Raw genomic sequence first — 22,939 nt, 5'->3', positions numbered from 1 at the left:
AGGCTCCGGACGCGCAGGCTCAGCGGCCATGGCTCAAGGGCCCAGCCGCTCCGTGGCATGTGGGATCTTCCCGGACCGGGGCACGAACCCGCGTCCCCTGCATCGGCAGGCGGACTCGCAACCACTGCGCCACCAGGAAGCCCCTGTGTATTATGTTTTATATATCATTTATATAATTATTTTTATTATGTTTTGTATCTTATTTATACGATTATGTTTGTCATATTTTATATATCATTTATATAAATATATAAATACATATATATATATATATATATATATATATATATATATATATATATATATATATATATATATATATAGTTTGGCTGCACCGCGGGGCATGTGGGATCTTATTTCCCCAACTAGGGATCCAACCTGTGCCCCTTGCAGTGGAAGCGTGGAGTCTTAACCCCTGGACCTCCGGGGAAGTCCCTATAAAATTATATTTGTTATTTAACATTTATATTTTAGTTCCTTTCACATAAGGCTCTTTAACCGATTCAAATGGCAAGTAGTCTAAAGCCAGTTTCTCGGATTCAACCAACCGCGGATTCAACCAACCGCAGATCAAAAATATTTGGGAAGGGCTTCCCTGGTGGCGCAGTGGTTGAGAGTCTGCCTGCCAATGCAGGGGACACGGGCTCATGCCCCGGTCCGGGAAGATTCCACGTGCCGCGGAGTGGCTAGACCTATGGCTGCTGAGCCTGCGCGTCCGGAGCCTGTGCTCCGCAACGGGAGAAGCCACAACAGTGAGAGGCCCGCGTACCACCAAAAAAAAAAAAAAAAAAAAAGTGGGAAAAAAATTTCCAGAAAGTTCTAAAAAGCGAAACTTGAATTTGCTGTAGGCGGGCAACTACATTTACACAGCATTTACATTTTATTAGGTATTTTAAGTCACCTAGAGATGATTTTAAGTGCACTGAAGGGTGTGCGTAGGTTACTTGCAAATATTATGGCGTTGGATATAAGGGACTTGAGCATCCGCGGGGTTGGGTATCCACTGGGGTCCTGGAGCCAAGCCCCTGCAGATACTATGGGGTGACTGTATTCTCGACCAAAATGAGAGACGGTTAAGGGGGCCTGGAATCTCACAGATGTGGGTTCAGAGCCCACTCTGGCTGTGTGGCCTCAGGGTAGTCACCCAACCTCTCTGAGCCTTGGCGCCACCTCCGTCAGGTGGAGATAACAAGAGGCCCTGGTCCTCAGGGCTGCGAGCGGATTCTGTGAGTGGAGGCCCCTGGGGTGGATGCCACTCTTGCCGGAAGATGTCCCTGCGCTCGGCCCCCAGCCCCTTCCCGCCCCCGCAAAGCAGAAATCAGGTACCGTGGACAGAACGGGAACAGATCCTTTATTAGAGTCACGACTGCGCGGGCCAGGGTGGGGCTGCGGGATGGGACAGAGGCGTGGGGGGATGGCTCCGTGGCGGCTCACGCGCCCCCCACCGGCTGGGCTGGGGGTCTGTCAGGCTGGCGCACATCCGACTGGCTGGTTTATAACCGAGTCGATCCAGTCTCTGAAGAGTGCCACGCGGGCGAAGAAGTCGGGGCCCCTGCCGCAGGGCCCCCGGGACCAGGAGGCCACGCCGTGCGCCAGGCCGTCACAGACGAGGGGGGTGCCCCCGTCCCCCTGCAGGGCGGCAGGGCATCCCTGGGCCCAGCCCCGCTACTCTGCTCCCACCCAGAACCACTGCTCACGTCACCCACAAATCCTGTCCCCGCCCCTGGCCCTTGGCGCGTGCCTTCCCGCTGCCTGCACGCTTTTCCCTCAACTTTGCTGGGTTAACTCCTACCTGCAGCTCAGGTCTCACATGCCCCCAGGAACTCCCTGCTGCCCGGGGCTGGGCCTGTCCCGTGCACGTCCTTGTCTTGACACCTGACTTCCCCACTCACAAGGTCTGGGAGCCCCTGGCTCCACACGGGCAGACCCTTCCCTGTCCTGTTCCCTGTCGTGTTTCCAGCCCCCAGCCCAGAGCCTGGCACTTGTCCTTGCGTTTCCCACCACCTGGGGCCCACCCCAGCTCACGCCCAGCCCGTACCTGGCAGATGCCGCCCCGGCGGGTAAGGACGCCGGTGCACACATTGTTTGGGCGACACTGGTCCGACGGGGTCACAGTGACGTTCACGACCCTTGGGACTCGGGAGAGACGCCCTCTCTGCCGTCGGGCCCCCCAGCCTGCGACCTGACAGTTGGTGCCAGCTTCCACCGTGGCGTTCTGTGTGGGCAGTGGTACCACTGCCACGGTGCTGCTGGTGAGGTTGGCCTGACGGTCCAGCTGGGGAGGGAAACTGAGTCAGGAGAGGGCGGAGCTGGGGACCAGAGCCTCACGGGGCCCAGCTGGGAGCCAGGGCGGCAGCTACATGAGTTTTGGTCTGTAAAGTGGTTTGGGTCCTGGCCACGTGACTTTACCTCGCTGGGCCTCCGGTTCCTCCAGAGAAGGAATCAATCGTTCTTATCGCAAAGGGGGTTGAGAGACCCTGAAGGTGAAGAGCTTGTGGAAATGCAGATAAAACAAGGCACCATCCCCCATCACAACTGACAGAAGATTTTAAAAAATCATATTATGCAGTGTCAGTAATGATGCGGAGAAATGGGCAGTTTTAAATTCTGCTGGTGGGAGGGTAAGTGGGCCCAGCTACTGTGTCCAGGACCCAGAGGATAGCTGAATGGATGGTGCACTTGGCTGTACGACAGGCTCCGTACACGTGGCTCGTCCCTCCTGAGCCCCCCAGGCCGTCGTCAGCCCCCCCACCCCTCTCCCCACCTGCAGCAGCACCACGTCGTTCAGGTTCTCTTGGGGGTCATAGCCATTCTCGCTGACGCTCCTGATGGAGAAAGTCTGCCGGGACCTCTCCCGCCGCCTCAGCTTGTAGGCCCCCAGCACCACAGTGGCAGTCCCGGTGTTGCTAAGGGCAGGTGGGGGCAGACACCAGGCTGGGGCAGTCCTGGGGGCTTGTGGGGAAGTCCCTAACCTTCCACACCCACCCCAGGGCCCGGGCATTGATGGAGAGCAGGTGTGCAAATAAGGCAGGGAATTACTAGCCCGCTTGAACCACAGCCCAGGAGCCAAAGGAAGGACAGCAGTGATGGTCAAGCCTCCTTGCTTCCTTCTGCAGCCGTATCTCCCCTCTGTTTCCAGATCGAGACCCTCCTGAGCCCCCTTTCTATCCTGGGTCCCCCCATTTCCCTCTCCAAGCCCCTCAACCCTTCCTAAGACCCCTCCCCCTCGCCAAGACCCTCTCCTTCTCACCTACCAGGCACCGCTCCCCCAGGAATCCCCCGAGCTCTCTCCCTCTCCGAACCCCCCTCCCCACCCTGTGGCTCCCTCCTCACCGGCTTTGGAAGCAGCTGGCGGCTGTCAGGATGAAGCTGGGGTGGATCAGGGCGCCCCCGCAGAAGTGCCGCCCTTGGGTCTGAATGGAGGCCAGGAATGGGAATTCCTGCCGCCGGGCCTTCCTGCCACCCACGATGTCCACCAGGGGGGCCGAGCCTGGGGAGAGGGTGCATTGCAGCTCCCCCGGTTTCAGCCCCATCCCTGGGGAGACCCCGGCCTCCTGCCCCCCTGTTCCCTAAAAGGACAGGGGCCCACCCTCCCAGGGCTGGTCAGGGCCAGCCTGGCTGTGCGGCCTGGGCCAGGTCGCTTTCCCTCCCTGAGCCTTGAGTCCAGGGAAGCAGGGGCTGGCGCCCGCTGGTCCCTCCCACCAGAGCCGGTCCCCTGCAGCTGGACCCCTGCATGGATGGGGACGTCTGGCCTGGGGCAGGCACTCACCAGCCCTGGAGGTCGCCAGTAGGCCGGCCAGCAGGCCCAGCAGTCTGAGTGCCGTCATGATGGGGGCCGATGGGCGTGGCTGGGATGGTGGCGCCCTTATACCTGGGGCCTTGGCCATCGGCACACCCCCGACCCAGGGCCCGGCCCCTCCCGTCAGGAACAGGGGAAGTTGCCCAAGGCCTCCAGAGCCAACCGCTCCTGGGGCCTGCCTGGGCCCTCCAACTGCCTACCCTGTGCCCTGTCCTCCCCTCTGTACGGTGGGCGACCCGTCAGATGTGGGTGAGGCTGACACCCAGCCGTGCCACTCACAATGGGGGCTCCGCTTGGCTTTCCAGCCTGAGTGCTGGGGGTTCCACCACTGCCCTCCTGTCCTGGCTTTTGCATGTGTGTGTGTGTTTTACTGCTTTTTATTTTTTTTAAACAGCTTTATTGAGATATAATTCGAGTACCACACAATTCATCTGTTTAAAGCGTGCAATTCCATCGTTTTTAGTATCTTCTCAGAGTTACGCAGCCACCACCCCAATTTTAGAACATTCCATCACCTCAGAAGAAGCCCCGTCCCCATCAGCAGTCACTCCCCCTCCCACCCCCCTACCCCAGCCCCTGACAATCAGGAACCCACTCTCCATCTGTGGATTTGCCTGTTCTGGACGTTTCCCATCAATGGAATCACACACTGTGTGTCTTCTGTGTCCAGCTTCTCACTTACAGGGTTTTTATCTGTGGGCACCTGGCCGGGTCACTCTCCCGCCCTCAGTCTGTGCATCTCTAAAGTGGGCAGGTGCGGCCATGGAGCCCCCAGAGCCAGGTGGTCCTGGAGAGGTTGTCTCCCCTTCTGAAGCAGGGTCTTCAGAGGTTTCAGGCACTCAGAGCCTGGGCAAGAGATGAGGCCAAGGGGAGAGAAAGACAGGGTTGAGTATCCAGAATAGATAAAGAACTCTCCCAACTCAACAACAAAAAGACGAAGAATCCACTTAAAAATGGACAAAGGATTTGGATAGACGTTTCTCCCAAGATACACAAATGGCCAACATGCCGTGAAAAGATGCTCAAAATTATTAGTCATCAGGGAAATGCACAAATCCAAACCACAGCGAGACACCACTTCACACCCCCTAGGATGGCTGGAATGAAAAGGGCAGAAAAAATACGGTGTTGGTGAGGAGGTGGGGGATTGGAACCTCAGACAGGCTGGCAGGGATGTAAAGTAGTGCCGCGGGCCGGGGAAGGCCTGACGGTTCCTCAAAACGTTAATCACCGAATTATCGTATCACTCAGCAGGTCCACGCCTAGGTGCGTCGTGCCCAAGAGAACGAAAGACAGGGCCTCAGAAACCTGCACACGTGTGTTCACAGTGGCCAAATGGTGGACGCAACACAAATGCCCTTCAACAGACAGACGTGTCCCTCCACACACGGGGGCATCACTCAGCCGTTAAGAGGGGTGAAGCCCTGACACTCGCTACCACGTGGACGGACCCCGAGAACACGACGCTCAGTGAGAGAAGCCAGACGCAGAAGGACGCACAGTGTGTGATTCCATTGATGGGAAACGTCCAGAACAGGCCGATCCACAGACACAGAGAGTGGGTTCCTGGTTGTCAGGGGCTGGGGGGGTAGGGGGTTAGGGGAATAATAGCTGAAGGAAATGGGGTTTCTTTGAGGGAGACGGAATGTTCTAGAATTAGCTAGTTGCACAACTCTGTGAATGTTCCTTCCAAAAACCAGCGGATGTGATGCTTTAAGATGGGTGATCTTATGTGAATTTCACCTCAATTTTTTATTTTTATTTTTACTTTTACTTATTTTTGACAGCTCAATTTAAAAAAAATAGGATTTATTTCCAAGGAGACACCAAGAGGTTGGGGCTGGTGGTGGACCCCACGTCTCAGGACACTAGGACACCAGTTCCTGTCTGGGGCCTCGAGGGGGCTCTCGCAAGGCAGGACTGGGGAGGGTGGCGGGAACAGGGGTCAGGGCGGACTTGCAGTCCTCCACCCAGCCTGAATGGTGGGGTTCTGGGGCTCAGGCCTGGTCCCTGCCGAGTCTCACGGTCCCACCGCCCAGCCGTGTCCCCCACATGGCCTCTGCCTCAGACCAGTGTCCCCCCAAGTTTGCCTCCCGTCTCCACTCTCCCTGGATCTCACCTGGGCATCCTCCCTCCTGAGGGCCCAACTTGCCGCCCACCCTGTCCTTGCCCGTGGACCAGGCTGCTGTCTTGCGCAGAGCACAGCCAGAGAGATGGGTGACTCCAGAGCCCACAGGTCCATCCCTTCCTACTTGGGTGACCTCAAGGGCCCCTCTCTGGCCCTGTTTCCCTGTCTGGGTACCAGGACGTGAACAGTTCCTGCCACACCCCCAGCAGAGCTGTGGTGAGCATCGAGTGGGTTAATACGTGCAAGAGTCTTTGAGCAGCACCTAGCGTGCTCAATCCCTCTTCCCTGCTCTAAACTCCGCCATGGCTCCCTAGTGCCCCAGAAGCAAGTCCAGGCCCCACTGCTGGGCCATGTGCCATCACAGCCGGGCCTGGCTCCTCCACCACTGGGGATCGACAGGAAGAATACCCCCACCTCGGTTCCTGATACTCCCGCAGACCCTCTCCTCTTGCCCTGAGCTGTCAGGAGGGTCTCCCAGGACACCCCTTCCTGCTCCTGCCCCCCCAGGAGGCCCCCAAGAGCGATTGCCCCACTTTCCCCTCCTCCTGCCTCCAGAGGGCTGTTTGTGGTCACCTTTCAACACCGGGATTCCCAACGGCTGCCCAGCCCAGGCTCCGCCCCTGGCTGGCAGGGAAACCGAGGCCCAGTGGGCATCAGGCCTGGGGAGGCAGGACAGAGAGCTCCGGTGTGCCCCATGCTCAAAGCGGCCTTGTTATGCCCATTTCCAGGTGAGCAAATGGAGGCCCCGGTGCGATTCAAACCCTCTGGGCCCCACCCTTAACCGCGCATACAGTCATCTTTGAAGACACATGCAGCTGAGTCTCTTAAAACAAGAAGGGCCACGGCCAGGACCAGGTTGGAGTGTGAACAGCTGCGTGCGAATAAAGCCCAATGGCTGCACACACCGGGTTATCCATCCGTGCAGCCCTCACCCCCGACCTTAACTGGACGCTTAACTGCGGGATTGATTTTGGGGGTCTGTTCCAGTTCTCAGCGGGGCCTGGAGACCGTGGACAGAGATTTAAGTTCCCGGGGGCCTCAGCTTCCCCACTTGTCAAATGACGGTCAGCTGGTCCCACCCCGCATGGCTGTGTGTGGAAAAGAGGAAACACCTGCAAAAGAGCCTAAGTGAGCCTCACGTGAATTCACCACGAGGGCCCCGCCGCCGCCCGCGCATCCCGGGGCATCCAGGGCCGTGCGTCCTGGATGCTGTGGGCCCGGCGAGGGGCCGGGTTTGGACGAGCGGAGAGAGGACCCCGGCGGGGCGCAGGGGACAGGTGGGCGGGGCGCGGTGCGGGGGCCCGGGAGTGAGGGCGGCCCCCCCACCCGCAGCTTCTTTTGTCTCCCGAAGGCTCGGGCGCCCGGGAGCTCGCCATGGAAACGCGCGCCGGGAAAGGGGGGCAGAGAGGCGAGAAACCCGGAGACCAGGACAGTCTCCCAGCGCCCGGCCTCGATGGGGCTCCCCGGGCCCATCCGAGAGGTCCGGGAGGGGAGGAGCCCGCAAACCCCGGCCCATGCCCGCCCCCGCGGGAGACCGAGACCCCGGAGACCCAGAGACTAAGGGCGCGGGAGCAGGGGGCGCGGGGACGGCGACGGGCGCGCGCGGCGCCCCCGACGCGTCGAGACAAAGAGCCCCCGCCCCTAGCGCCGCCTCTAGGCCGCCGGGCGCGGGGTCTCGGGCCGGGCGGGGCCCCTCCCTCCCCGCCTCCCCTCCGCCCCCGCGGGGGAGGGGCCGGCTTTGTGCTAGCCGCGCCGCAGCCCCCGTCGCCGCCAGCTCCGCCCACAGAACGCCGGCGCGCCAGGTGAGGGGCCTTCGGGCTGAGCGAGGACCCCACCGCTCCTCGGGTCCCGAAGGCCCCCGCCCTGACGCGCGGGACGGACCCCGGCCCGGAGGCCCCTCGGCCAGGCCGTCTCCGCCCTCTCTGCCGAGCCCCCTCCCGGCTCCCCATCCGGAGTGGCAGCCGGAGCGTTGGGCAGGGCCGCAGTGCGCGGGGGAGGCCGCGGGCTCCCCTCTCCCCGGCCTCAGTTTCCCTGGGCGGTTCCTGCGCATCCTGGCCCGCCCCTCCTCCGCGGGCGCCGGGCTCCGCGTCCCCCCAGGGCTCAGTCTGCGCCCCTCCCTCCTCCAGCGCGGCTTCGTCCCCTCCCACCACGGCCTGTGGCGCCCCCGGCACCATGATCTCGACCAAGGAGAAGAATAAAAGCCCGAAGGACAGCATGACGCTTCTGCCCTGTTTCTACTTCGTAGAGGTGAGTGGGGGGGTGGGGTGGTCGCGCTGGTGGGGGAGGGGCAGAGGCCTCAGTTTCGCCGGTCCTCGGGGACCCCCACGCCGAGGGACGGGCACAGCTAGGGTGCCTGGGGGTGGGGGTGGGTCAGAACACTTGGGCTCTGTAGGACGAGTAGGCGTTGCAGAGACGCAGAAGGCTGTCCTGCAGGAGCTGGGCAGATGCTGGGAGGCGGGGCCTGCAGTCTGGGGTACGGGTCAGCAGCGCAAATGAAGGGGCTGGAGCAAGGCGCTGGGGGCCGTGGGTGGCGGGGCGCGGGGTATGGATGCGGTGTCTTCCTCCAGCGTGAGGACCGGAGGCCTGAAAGTCTGAGTTGAAATCCCTCCTCTGCTAATGTTGGAGGCTCCTGCACTTCGCCAAGCTCTGATAGAACAGGCTGGGCACAGAGTGAAGGTCTCGTGAGTGTCTAAAAAGTAAAAGATGGTAAATGCAGCCACCTGGCACATACTAAGCGCTAATGACCAGACAACGCGTAGCCACACTTAGATGGTTAGCACCTGGGTTACCCACAGTGCACCCTGCTTGCCGTGCCGGGAAACCCAGCTCCAGCGAGGGGCCCAGACAAGGTGTGGGTGGAGGGGGGGGCGGGCCACCAGACCTGAGCAAACAGCATCCCCTGCCACCCTGTGCAGGGTCACCCAGGCTGGTGGGTACCTCCCCAACGGGTAGGAAATATGATGATTCTTCAGATTTGCATTTGAATCCTCATTACAGTAGGTTGTACCTTCTCAGTGTTCTCCAGGCATCACGGAGACAGCGCCCCCACTCCCCAGGCGCCTACCCCCCTCCACTTCCCACTACTCTCTCCTGTGTCCCCTCCCAGAAAACCTTTCACACCCATTGAAGTCCACCAGATGTGCAACCTCCCCCCACCACCTTTGCAAACACAAGTTCCTGCCCTTGGCTTTTTTCTAGCGGAGATCTTTGCTTACCATCGTCCCAGGAAATGGTGCCCCATCCTTTTTCACTGCCATGTAGTACTCCAGTGCTGGGCCCCAGCCCCAGGGAGTTGGGCACTCGGGTGCTTCCTAGCCTTTGTGTCTCACAGACATTCCTAGAAGGAGACTCTTTAAGCCCTTTGCCCTGTGTCACCCCACACAAGTGTGCAGAGCTTATCTGCAGGGTACCTCCCTGGGGAGCAGGGTGTGGTCACTCGGGAAAGACCCCAAAGTCCTCCCACGGAGGCGCCCGCGTGCGCGCCTGTTTTCCCGCAGTTGCGTCTGCCCCAAGCGTTAGCGGTGTCTGGATTTGACCGACCCAGTGGGTGAAAAACCATATCCCAGTCCCGGTCTGCATTTCCTTTACGGCCAGCGTTCCATTCCTTTTTTTTTTTTTTCTCTTTGTTTTTAAACACACACGCCCCCAAAGTAAGCAAGTTGGCTCGACATCGTGGGTGTGTGTGAGTGATCTTCCTTTGCTGCAGAGATATGCGCTGAGGGGTTCCTGGTTTTCAGCCGAGGGTCTTGGGAAGCGGTGAGAGGCAGGTGGTGGGATTCCGGAGGCACTTACAGGCCCTCAGGTGGTGGCGGACTCTGATGGGGGACCCCCACCACCCAACCTGCCATGAGGGGCCGCCGGTTCTCCCTCCAGTCTGGTCCGGCGGGCAGATGCGGGCAGAGGCTGGAGGAGAAGCAAGGGAGCCGGCCAGGCATTATAGCCACACCGCTTGGGACTTGGAAGGTCGTGGGGGGTCTTCAGCACGACCCTGTCGCGGAGAGATTTGGTGATTTTAAGGCGCTTCCCAGTCCCCACGTAAACCCTCTTTGTGGCCTGACGCTGTCTGCCCGCCAAGCCAGATGACCCTGACCGTGATCACGGAGGCAGCCGCTAACTGCTGCTAATACCACTACAGGCTCCACGTGCGCCAGACTCTAAGCGCTTTCAGTGTATTTGCTTATCCAGTCCTGCATTGAAGCCCTGGGTGGTGGCCACTTTATTGGTCCTGTTTTCAGCTGGGGAAACTGAGGCGTCAGGAAGAGGTGGAGCCAGGATGCAAGCCCAGGCAGGTGGCTTCATTTAACTGCCTTGGGCCTCATGCCTACATGCAGCAGGTACTCAATAAACGCTCCTTGCACACCAGCCCAGCTCCTGCAATCCCACCTTTGGCACTTCCCCTCTGGGAGCCCCCGGCCAGGGCTGCATGGAGGGCCGAGGCCCCTCTCAAGGCGCCGTACAAATCGAGTGGAGGTGGGGGCTTCCTAAGGCAGCTGGACGCCGTTAAGGGCCCGCCTACTCTCTGGTCCCCAGATGTGCCAGCCCCACCTGGCCCTGGTGGGGGTTTGAGTTTGAGATCCTTGGACCAGAAGGGGAGGCAGAGGACACCGGGAGGTTCTGCTTCCATAAGAAGGTTCCACTGGAATCTGCTCAGTAGCTTTGCAGCACGAGTGGGTGAGTGAGTGAGGTGTAGATCCTGCCCCCCTGCCCTCCTCGGGCACCATGTCTGCGACTTGGTCAAACGCAGCTCAGTTTTCCTGAACCTCATGGTTCCTTCCCATTCGTCACGGCTGCTGTGAGCAGGAGTGTCATGTGTGCTGTGTGCCTATCACCTGAGGACACATGATCAGGGTGTGCAGAAGGACAGTCGCACAAACGAATGATTCAAAGAATTCGTTCATTTATTCAGCACCTGCCATGGACCAGATGCCCATCTTCTCAGGGCTGAGTGTGAAGTTGGCACATAGAGGTACAGGGTGCAGAGGAAATAAAGCAGCGCAAGGGATGGAGAGGCTGGTGCCAGGAAAGGGGTCTCCGAGGAGGGCCAGACACCCCAGAGGAGTGTCTAAGTGCGTCCTTCTATCCCTGAGAGGAAAGGCCCAGAGGCAGGAACCTGTCTGTTGTTTCTAGGTTGTTCAAGACAGCAAGGGTAGCTGGAGGAGAGAGATGAATGAAGTGGTGAGTGGGTGGATGGATGGACTGTTGGATGGGTGGGTGGTATGATGGGTGGGTGGATGGATGGAAGAAAGGAAGGAGGCAAGCATGAGTGGGTGGATGAATGGATGGTGGATTGGTAGATGGATGATGGAAGATGATGTATGGAGGATGTATGGAGGATGGGTGCTTGGATGGATGGATGGATGGAAGGAAGGGAGGATGGATGGATGGATGATAGTTGGATGGGGGAAACGGGTGGGTTGATGGATGGATGGGTGGGTGGAAGAAAAGGAAGGAAGTGTAGGTGGATGGATAGATGATGGGTGGGTAGATAGACGGATGGGTGGGTGGGTGGGTGCATTGATGGATGGATGGATGGATGGATGATTGATGTATGAGTGGAAGGGTGGGTGGGTTGATGGATGGATGGGTAAGTGAAGCAAGTATGAGTGGACGGATGATGGCAGATGATGGATGGATGATAGATGGATGGGAGGATGGATAGGTGGATGGCTGGATGAATGGAAGGAAGGGTGGGTGGATGAACGGATGGATGGGTGGATGTTGGATGAATGGATGCTTGATGGATGAGTGGATGGGTGGGTTAATGGATGGATGAGTAAGTGGATGGATGGACGGTGGATTTATGGATGGATGATGGCTGGCTGGCTGGGTGGTCGGCTGGATGGGAAATGAATAAATGGATAGAAGCATATTGGAAGTTGATGGACAGAGGGATGGGTGTTTGAATGAATGGATGATTGATGGATGAGTGGATGGTTGGGTTGATAGATGGGTAAGTGGATGGATAATTGATTTATGGATGGATGGATGGAGGGGTGGATGGAAGGAAGGCTGGGTGGATGGATGAATGGTTGGGTGGAAAGATGAATGGATGCATGGGTGGGTGAGTGGATGGAAGGAAGGAAGGAAGCATGAATTGGTGGATAGATGGATGGATGATGGAAGATGATGGATGGATAGAGATGGATTGATTGATGGATGATGGGAATTAATGGAGGGATGGATGATGGATGGGTGGATGGATGAACAGATGGGTGGGTGGGCGAGTGGTCAGATGGATGTAAAATGAATAAATGGTTACATAGATGTTGGAAGTTGATGGATGGAGGGATGGGTGTTTGGATGCATGAATGATTGATGGATGAGTGGATGAATAGATGATGGATGGATAGTGGATTTATGGATGGATGATGGTTGGGAGGAAGGATGGATGAGTGGATGCATGAATGGTGGATTGATGGATGGATAGGTGGGTGGAAGAAAGGAAGGGGGAAAGGAAGGAAGTGTAGATGGATGGATGGATGAATAGGTGATGGATGGATGGGTCGATGGGTGTGTGGGTGGGTGGATTAAAGGATGAAAGGAAGGAAGGATAGGTGAATAGATGGATGGATGGATGTTGATGGATGGGTGGGTTGAGGATGGATGATGGAAGATGGATCAATGGGTGGTAGATGGATGGGAAAATGGATAGGTGGGTGGGTGGATGGATGGATGATGGGAGGATGGGTGGATGGGTGGACAGATGGGTGGGTGGTTGGATGGATGGAAAAAGAATAAATGGATAGATGGATATTGAAGTTGATGATGGATGGGTGTTTGGATGAATAGATGATTGATTGATGAGTGGATGGCTGGATAGACGGATGAGTAAGTGGATGGATGGTGGACTTATGGATGGATAATGGATGAGTGGGTTGATGAATGGATGATGGATGGATGAGAGGATGGGTGGGCTGATGAATGGATGGATGAATAGGTAGGTTGATAGATGGATGCACAGATAGATGGGTGGATGGGAGAGTGGATGGGTGGATGGGTGGGTTGATGGATGGATGGGTGAGTACGTGAATGGATGTATGGGTAGATAGGTGGAAGGAAGCAGGCAAGCAGGAGTGGATGGATGAATGGATGGTGGATTGATGGATGGATGATGGAAAATGATGGATGGATGAATTATGAAATGGAAGGAAAGAAGGAGAGGTGGATGGATGGTGGATTGATGGATGGATTATGGAAGATGATGGATAGATGACAGATGGGTGGGTGGATGGATGGAAAGAAGGACGGAAGCAAGCAAACAAGGGTTCATGGATGGGTGGGTGAAAGAGAGGAAGAAGGGAAGGGAGGAAGGAAGTGGAGGTGGGTGGATGGTTGGGTAGGTGGATGGATGGATAGATGGGTGGGCGGGTGGATGGATGGGTGGGTGAATCTGTGGATGGGTTGATGGATGGATGAAGGGGAAAAAGGAAGCAAGCATGGGTGGATGGTTGGATGTTGGATAGAAGATTGGGTAGATGGATGGATGGGTGGGTGGATAGATTATGGATTCATGTATGGATGATGGGAGATGATGGATTGATGGATGACAGATGAATGGTTGGGTAATGAGTGAAAGGAAGGAAAGAAGGAGTGAAGGAAGGAGGTGTAGGTGGATGGATGTATCTATGGATGGGTGGGTGGTAGGATGGAATGATGGATGGAAGGAAGGAAGGATGAGTGGGATGGATGGAAGGAAGGAAGCATAAGTAGGTGAATGAATGGTCAGTGGATTGATGAATGAATGATGGAAGATGATTGATGGATGGATGGAAGGAAGGAAGGATGAGTGGATGGATGGATGGTGGTTTGATGTATGGATGATAATGGAAGATGTTGGACAGATGATAGATGCGTGGGTAGATGGAAGGAGGCAAGCAAGCATGGGTGGAAAGATTGGTGGGTGGAAGAAAGGAAGAAGGGAAGGGTGGAAGGAAGCGTAGGTGGGTGGACAGATGATGGATGGGTAGGTGGAGGGAAGGATAGGTAGATGGGTGGGTGGGTGGATGCATAGGTGGATGGGTGGGTTGGAGGAAGAATGAGTAGATAGATGGATGGTGGATTGATGGGTGGATGATGGGAGAGGACGGATGAATGACAAATGAATAGATGGATGAACAGGTGGATGGATGGGTAGTGTATGGATGGAAGGAAGGAATCAAGCAGCATGAATGGGTGGGTGAATGGATGTAGGATTGATGCATGATGGATGGGAGGATGGATGCATGAATGGATGGGTGGGCTGATGGATGGGTGGATGGTTTGATGGGTGTGTGGGTGGGTGGATGGATGGGTGTGTGGGTGGGTGGATTGATGGCAGGATGGATGTATGATGGATGGATGGAAGGAAGGGAGGATGGGTGGATGGATGGACAGATGAGTAGGAGGGTGGTCTGATGGAAAATGAATAACTGGATAGATGGATGTTGCAAGTTGATGGACGGGATAGGTGTTTGGATGAATGGATGATTGATGGATGAGTGGGATGATGGATGGATGGAAGGAAGGAAGGATGAGTGGATGGATGGTGGATTGATGGATGGATGATGGAAGACGATGGATGGATGGGTGGGTGGAAGGGTGGGTGGGTGTGTGGTTGGATGGGTGGATGGAATATGGATGAGTAAGTGGGTGGATGGATGATTGATGGGAGGAAAGATGGGTGGTCAGATGTATAATGAATAAATGGATGGTTAGATTTTGGAAGTTGATGGACAGAGGGATGGGTGTTTGGATGAAAGGATGATGATTGTTGAATGGGTAGATAGGTGGTGGTTGGATGGATGAGTGGGAGGGTGGGCTGATGGATGAATGGGTGAGTAAGTGGATGGATATACGGATAGATGGATGGGTCGATGGAAGGAAGCAAGAAAGCATGAGTAGATGGATGAATGGATGATGGATTGATGGATGGATGTGCATGGATGGATGGATAGATGGATGGATGGGAGAAAGGAAGGACAAGTGGATGGAGGTGGATAGATAGCTGATGGAAGATGATGGAAGGATGGATGATGGATGGATGAATGGGTGGGTGAGTGATGGACAGATGGGTGGGTGGGTGGATGGGTGGGTGAATCTGTGGATGGGTTGATGGATGGATGAAGGGGAAAAAGGAAGCAAGCATGGGTGGATGGTTGGATGTTGGATAGAAGATTGGGTAGATGGATGGATGGGTGGGTGGATAGATTGTGGATTCATGTATGGATGATGGGAGATGATGGATTGATGGATGACAGATGAATGGTTGGGTAATGAGTGAAAGGAAGGAAAGAAGGAGTGAAGGAAGGAGGTGTAGGTGGATGGATGGAAGGAAGGAAGGATGAGTGGGATGGATGGAAGGAAGGAAGCATAAGTAGGTGAATGAATGGACAGTGGATTGATGAATGAATGATGGAAGATGATTGATGGATGAATGGATGGATGGAAGGAAGAATGAGTGGGTGGATGGATGGTTTGATGTATGGATGATAATGGAAGATGTTGGACAGATGATAGATGCGTGGGTAGATGGAAGGAAGCAAGCAAGCATGGGTGGAAAGATTGGTGGGTGGAAGAAAGGAAGAAGGGAAGGGTGGAAGGAAGCGTAGGTGGGTGGACAGATGATGGATGGGTAGGTGGAGGGAAGGATAGGTAGATGGGTGGGTGGGTGGATGCATAGGTGGATGGGTGGGTTGGAGGAAGAATGAGTAGATGGATGGTGGATTGATGAGTGGATGATGGGAGAGGACGGATGAATGACAAATGAATAGATGGATGAACAGGTGGATGGATGGGTAGTGTGTGGATGGATGGAAGGAAGGAATCAAGCAGCATGAATGGGGGGGTGGATGGATGTAGGATTGATGCATGATGGATGGGAGGATGGATGCGTGAATGGATGGGTGGGCTGATGGAGAGATGGGTGGATGGTTTGATGGGTGTGTGGGTGGGTGGATGGATGGATGTGTGGGTGAGTGGATTGATGGCAGGATGGATGTATGATGGATGGATGGAAGGAAGGGAGGATGGGTGGATGGATGGACAGATTAGTAGGAGGCTGGTCTGATGGAAAATGAGTAACTGGATAGATGGATGTTGCAAGTTGATGGACGGGATAGGTGTTTGGATGAATGGATGGTTTGATGGGTGTGTGGGTGAGTGGATTGATGGCAGGATGGATGTATGATGGATGGATGGAAGGAAGGGAGGATGGGTGGATGGATGGACAGATTAGTAGGAGGCTGGTCTGATGGAAAATGAGTAACTGGATAGATGGATCTTGCAAGTTGATGGACGGGATAGGTGTTTGGATGAATGGATGGTTTGATGGGTGTGTGGGTGAGTGGATGGATGGCAGGATGGATGTATGATGGATGGATGGAAGGAAGGGAGGATGGGTGGATGGATGGACAGATTAGTAGGAGGCTGGTCTGATGGAAAATGAGTAACTGGATAGATGGATGTTGCAAGTTGATGGACGGGATAGGTGTTTGGATGAATGGATGGTTTGATGGGTGTGTGGGTGAGTGGATTGATGGCAGGATGGATGTATGATGGATGGATGGAAGGAAGGGAGGATGGGTGGATGGATGGACAGATGAGTAGGAGGGTGGTCTGATGGAAAATGAGTAACTGGATAGATGGATCTTGCAAGTTGATGGACGGGATAGGTGTTTGGATGAATGGATGATTGATGGATGAGTGGGATGATGGATGGATGGCAGGAAGTATGAGTGGATGGATGGTGGATTGATGGATGGATGATGGAAGACGATGGATGGATGGGTGGGTGGAAGGGTGGGTGGGTGTGTGGTTGGATGGGTGGATGGAATATGGATAAGTGGGTGGATGATGATTGATGGGAGGAAAGATGGGTGGTCAGATGTATAATGAGCAAATGGATGGTTAGATTTTGGAAGGTGATGGACAGAGGGATGGGTGTTTGGATGAAAGGATGATGATTGTTGAATGGGTAGATAGGTGGTGGTTGGATGGATGAGTGGGAGGGTGGGCTGATGAATGAATGGGTGAGTAAGTGGATGGATACACAGATAGATGGATGGGTCGATGGAAGGAAGGAAGCAAGCATGAGTAGATGGGTGAATGGATGGTGGATTGATGGATGGATGTGCATGGATGGATGGATGGATGGGAGAAAGGAAGGACAAGAGGATGGATGGATGGTGTATTGATAGATACTGGAAGATGATGGGTGAATGGAGGGATGATGGGTGGGTGCGTTGCTGAATGGATGGATAGGTGGGTGGAAGGAAGGAAGGAAGTGTAGATGGATGGATGGATGATGGATGGGTAGATGGATGGATGATGGGTGGGTGGGTGGATGGAGGGTGGATTGATGGGTGGATGATGGATGGGAGGCTGAATGGGTGGGTGGATGGGTGTTCAGATAGATGGATAATGAATAAATGAATGGGTAGATGTTGGAAGCTGATGGATGGGTGTTTGTGGATGAATGGATGATGGGTGGATGAATGGATGGATGGGTGGATGGGTTGATGGGTGTGTGGGTGGGTAGATTGATGGATGGAAGGAAGGATGAAGGGATGGATGGGCGGATCAAAGGAAGGAAGCATGAGTGGATGGATAGACGGATAGAGGTGGATGGATGGATGATGGATGGGTGGGTGGGTAGGTGGATTGATGGATGGATGAGTGGGTTGATGGATAGATGGTTGGGTGGACTGGTGGGTAGATGTATGGATGGGTGAGTAAATGGATGGATAAATGGAAGGAAGGAAGGAAGCATAAGTGGATGAATGAATGGATGGTTGATGAATTGATTTTGGAAGATGGATGGATGGAAGGAAGAATGAGTGGGTGTATGGATGGTGGATTGATGTATGGATGATGGAAGATGATGGATGCATGGGTGTGTGGGGTTATGGATGGATGGATGGGTGAGTAGGTGGATGTATGTATGAATAAATGGAAGGAAGAAAGGAAGCAAGCAAGCATGAATAGTAGATGTATGGACGGTAGACCGATGGATGGTGGGTAGATGGAAGGATGAGTGGATGGATGGATGGATGGATGGTGGATTTAGGTTAGGAATAGGTGATGGAAGATGATGAATGGATGGATGGGTGGATGCTGGGTGGATGGATGAATGGAAGGAAGGATGAGTTGATGGATGGTTGGTGGATTGATGGAAGATGATGGGTGGTTGATGGATGGGTGGGTTGGTTGATTGTTGTATGAATAGATGGATGAAAGGAAGGAGGAAAGCAAGGAAACAAGCATGAGTAGATGGATGAGTGGATGGTGGATTGATGGATGGATGAATTGGTTAATGGATAGATGGAAGAAGGAAGGAAGGATAAGTGGATGGATGGGTGGTGAATTCATGGCTACATTATGGATGAATGGATGGATGAATGATGGATGGGAGGGATGAATGGATGAATGATGGATGGGGGTGATGGTTGGATGGGTATGTGGGTTGATGAATAGATGGGTAAGTGGATGGATGGGTGGGTGGGTTGGTAAGTGGAGGGTAGTAAGTGTGGGTGGGTGGATGGATGATGCATGGATGGGTGGGTGGATGGATGGAAGGAAACATGAGTGAACGGATGGATGAATGGAGGTGGATTGATGGATGATGGAAGATAATTGAAGGATCGATGATGAATGGATGGATAATGGATGGATGAATGGGTGGATGGACTATGGATGGATAGATGGGTGGGTGGGTGGATGGGTGGTGAGTGAAGCAAGCATGAATGGATAGATGAATGGATGGATAATTGAAGATGATGGATTGATGGATGGGAGGATTGGTGGATGGATGGAAGGGTGGGTTGGGTAGGTGGGTGGGTGGCCAGATGGATTGAAACTAAATAAATGGATAGGTGGATGTTGTAAGTTGATGGATGGAGGGATGGGTGTTTGGATGAATGGATGAGTGAATGGGTGGGTGGTGGATGGATGGATGGATGGGAGGATGGATTGGTGGGTGGGTAGGATGGTTAGCTGGAAGGAAGGAAGGGTGGATCAATGTGTGGGTGGATGGGTGAGTGGTTGGGTGGAAGCATGAATGGATGATGGATGAATGGGGGGGTGGGTGTTGGATAGATGGATGGGTGGTTGGGTTGATGGATCGATGGCTGATGGGTAGGTGTGTTGATGGATGGGTGAAAGGAAAAAAGGATGCAAGCATGGGTTGATGGATGATGAATAGATGGGTGGGTGGATGGGTGGGTGGATGGATGGAAGGAAGCATGGGTGGATGGTTGGATGATGGATAGATGAGTGGGTGGATGGATAGATGGGTGGTTGGATTGACGGTGGATTGATGGATGGATGATGGATGGATGGGTGGGTGGGTAGGTGAGTGGAAGGGAAGAAGGAGGGAAGGATGGAAATGTAGGTGGATGGACATACCTATGGATGGATGGGTGGGTGGGTGGATGGATGGATGAATGGAAGGAAGGAAGGAAGCATGAGTGGGTGGGTGGGTGGTCAGATGGATGGATAATAAATAAATGGATGAATGGATGTTGGAAGTTGGATGGATGGATGGATGGGTGTTTGGATAAATGAATGATGGATGGATGAGGGGATGGGTGGGATGATGAATGGATGGTTAGATGTATGGATGGGTGAGTAAATGGATAGGTGGATGGAAGGAAGGAAGCTTAAGTGGATGAATGGATGGTGGATTGATGACTGGATAATGGAAGATGATGGATGGATGGATGGATGGGTGGGTAGGGTTGATGGTCGGATGATGGACTGATGGATGAATAGATGGGTGGGTGGATGGGTGTGTGGGTTGGTTGATTGATGGATGGATAGATGGAAGGAAGGAAGAAAGCATGCGTGAACAGATGGATGACGGATGGATGCATGGAAGGAATGTTGATGGATGGGCTGATTAGTGGATCGATGAGTGAGTTAGGGGTGCAGGAATGGCTCTGTTGGATGGATGGATCTGTGGATGTTACCCAGATGGGTGGTGGGTCACTGGATTGCTGAATGAGCTGATCCGTGGGTGAACGGCAGCAGCACGGACATGTGGATAGGTGGATGAATCAGTGAAGGGACTGAATTCATGGGCGGATGACTCCGTCAGCGAGTGTGGCGTGACCCTGGCCAGTCCCATTCCTGCAGCTGCCCATAGTGGCGTCCTCCGTCGTGTCTCTCTACTTCCTGGAGCTGACCGACCTCTTCAAGCCGGCCAAGGTGGGCTTCCAGTGCTACGACCGCGCGCTCTCCATGCCCTACGTGGAGACCAGCGAGGAGCTCATCCCACTACTCATGCTCCTCAGCCTGGCCTTCGCTGCGCCTGCGGCCTCGGTGAGTCCTGGTGCGGGGCGGGGCCGGCTGTGGGCACCGCGGCCGGGAGCCCGACTGAGCACCTCCCCGTCTGGCAGATCATGGTGGGCGAGGGCCTGCTGTACTGCATGCAGTCCCGGCTGTGGGGCCGCAGCGGGGGCCCGGGCGGGCCCGAGGGCAGCATCCACGCCGGCGGCTGCAACTTCAACTCCTTCCTTCGGCGGACAGTGCGCTTTGTAGGTGAGTTCCCCCACGGTGTCCGCACGCTGAGGGGGGCGGGTCTGGCCCCAGCTCCCGCGCCTGGCCCTAACCCTCCCACCCCGCAGGCGTCCACGTGTTCGGCCTGTGTGCCACAGCCCTGGTGACCGACGTCATCCAGCTGGCCACGGGCTACCACGCACCCTTCTTCCTGACGGTCTGCAAACCCAACTACACCCTGCTGGGCACATCGTGTGAGGCCAACCCCTACATCACGCAGGACATCTGCTCCGGCCACGACACCCACGCCATCCTGTCTGCACGGTGAGCGTGTCCGGCCCCCGTCCCGTGGAGCATGCAGGGAAACTGAGGCAGGGGCCCAGAGCTGGTGGGGCTCACCCGGGTGCCTCTTGCAGGAAGACCTTCCCATCCCAGCACGCCACTCTGTCTGCCTTCGCTGCTGTCTACGTGTCGGTGAGTCCCGGCCGGCCCAGCCCCATGCCCTGGACACCCCACCAGGACCGGCTGCCCTGACCACCCGGCCTGCCCCCCTGCAGATGTACTTCAACTCGGTCATCTCGGACGCCACCAAGCTGCTGAAGCCCATTCTGGTGTTCTCCTTTGCCATCGCGGCGGGCGTCTGTGGCCTCACCCAGATCACGCAGTACCGCAGCCACCCCGTGGATGTCTACGCCGGCTTCCTTATTGGTGCTGGCATCGCTGCCTACCTGGTGAGGGGCTGAGGGGAGAGGTCTGGGTGCCCAGGGGGAGGTCTGAGCGGGGAGGCCAGCCCCACCCTGGGGGACTCTGCTGAGTTTTGTCCCTTGGTAGCTAGAGGCAGAACCTCACAGGCCCAGATCTGCCCAATGTGCAGAGTGAGCGACCTGAGGCCAGAATTTGTCCCATTGGGAGAAAGGCGGACTTCCCCTCTCGGACTCCCACGGCAAGTCTGTGGCTTGCTGGGGACCCTGGTCTCTGGCTGCCGGCCCCACGCCCAGCCCGTGTCTCATCCTTAGGCCTGCCACGCTGTGGGCAACTTCCAGGCCCCGCCGGCAGAGAGACCAGCGGCCCCGGCGCCTGCCAAGGATGCACTGCGGGCGCTGACCCAGCGGGGCCACGACTCGGTGTACCAGCAGAACAAGTCCGTGAGCACCGACGAGCTGGGCCCCCCTGGGCGGCTGGAGGGTGTGCCCCGGCCTGTGGCCCGCGACAAGACCTCACTGGGCAGCCTGAAGCGGGCCAGCGTGGACGTGGACCTGCTGGCCCCACGCAGCCCCATGGGCAAGGAGAACATGGTGACCTTCAGCCACACGCTGCCCCGCGTCAGCACGCCCTCGCTCGATGACCCCGCCCGCCGCCACATGACCATCCACGTGCCTCTGGACGCCTCGCGATCCAAGCAGCTCATCAGCGAGTGGAAGCAGAAGTCGCTGGAGGGCCGCGGCCTGGGGCTGCCGGATGAGGCCAGCCCTGCGCACCTGCGGGCGCCAGCGGAGCCCATGGCCGAGGAGGAAGAGGAGGAGGAGGACGAGGAGGAGGACGAGGACGAGGAGGGGGAAGAAGGGGGTCCAGCCCCGCCTTCACTGTACCCCACAGTCCAGGCACGGCCGGGGCTTGGGCCGCGGGTCATCCTCCCGCCGCGGGCTGGCCCGCAGCCACTGGTGCACATCCCCGAGGAGGGGATCCAGGCTGCGGCAGGCCTGTCCCCCAAGAGCAGCGCAGCCGTGCGGGCCAAGTGGCTCATGATGGCAGAGAAGAGCGGCACCGTGGTGGCCGCGGCCTCCACGCAGCCCCGCGTGGCCAACCCGCCACGGCTGCTGCAGGTCATCGCCATGTCCAAGGCCCCAGGCGGGCCGGGCCCCAAGGCCGAGACGGCCTCGTCCTCTAGCGCCAGCTCCGACTCCTCCCAGTACAGGTCGCCGTCAGACCGTGACTCCGCCAGCATCGTCACCATCGACGCCCATGCGCCCCACCACCCTGTGGTCCACCTGTCTGCGGGTAACGGGCCCTGGGAGTGGAAGGCGGCGGGCGGCGGGGCCAAGGGGGCTGAGGGGGAGGGCGGCTATGAGCTGGGGGACCTGGCTCGCGGCTTCCGTGGGGGACCGAAGCCCCCGGGCGTGTCCCCAGGCTCCTCTGTTGGTGACGTGGACCAGGAGGAGCCACGGTTTGGGGCCGTGGCCACCGTCAACCTGGCCACAGGCGAGGGGCTGCCACCGCTGGGCGTGGCCGACGGGGCCCTGGGGCCGGCCAGCCGGGAGTCGACACTGCGGCGCAAAGCGGGCGGCCTGGTGCTGTGCGAGCGGGAGGCCGCGGAGGCAGAGGCGGAGAGCTACTACCGCAAGATGCAGGCGGCCCGCAGGTTCAAGGACTGAGGGCGGGGGCGGGGCCGCGCAGCAGGGGGCGGGGTGGGGGGTCTGGCCGAACTCAGACGTGGGGCCCCATCAGACAATAAAAGGCGATCGTTGAGCAGGGTGCAGCTTTTTGGAGTGTCATTTCGGTCGCAGGGCCCAGCAGGCAGACCCGGCCTCCGGGGGCCCTGC

General features: G+C 56.6%; 2 protein-coding genes across 5 annotated transcripts; one reads left to right on the top strand and one right to left on the bottom strand.

Moving 5' to 3' along the window:
* Nucleotides 1-1,464: 1,464 nt before the first annotated feature.
* On the bottom strand, nt 1,465-3,827 carry AZU1 (azurocidin 1; the record flags this gene model as incomplete). Its single annotated transcript, XM_082835451.1, has 5 exons — nt 1,465-1,629; nt 2,039-2,275; nt 2,765-2,906; nt 3,334-3,490; nt 3,770-3,827. The coding sequence occupies 5 exons, from the start codon at nt 3,825-3,827 to the stop codon at nt 1,465-1,467; spliced, it is 759 nt and encodes a 252-aa protein (XP_082691577.1).
* A 4,272-nt stretch (nt 3,828-8,099) lies between these two features.
* Nucleotides 8,100-22,771, top strand: PLPPR3 (phospholipid phosphatase related 3; the record flags this gene model as incomplete). Of its 4 annotated transcripts, none has more annotated exons than XM_082835766.1 (7): nt 8,100-8,174; nt 20,037-20,222; nt 20,300-20,441; nt 20,558-20,723; nt 20,816-20,873; nt 20,957-21,130; nt 21,416-22,771. In XM_082835766.1, 7 exons carry the CDS (start codon nt 8,100-8,102, stop codon nt 22,769-22,771), a joined length of 2,157 nt encoding a protein of 718 aa, XP_082691892.1. The 4 variants fall into 4 exon arrangements, with proteins under 4 accessions (XP_082691892.1, XP_082691893.1, XP_082691891.1 ...); XM_082835767.1 differs by having other exon boundaries at nt 20,528-20,723; nt 21,056-21,130; XM_082835765.1 differs by having other exon boundaries at nt 20,528-20,723.
* Between the last annotated feature and the right edge of the window lie 168 nt (nt 22,772-22,939).

This window comes from Leucopleurus acutus, assembly GCF_964270905.1.
Source record: "Leucopleurus acutus genome assembly, chromosome: 3".
NCBI classification, from domain to species: domain Eukaryota; kingdom Metazoa; phylum Chordata; class Mammalia; order Artiodactyla; family Delphinidae; genus Leucopleurus; species Leucopleurus acutus.
The sequence above is the reverse complement of the archived record's forward strand: the minus strand, read 5'-3'. Positions and strand labels throughout refer to the sequence as shown.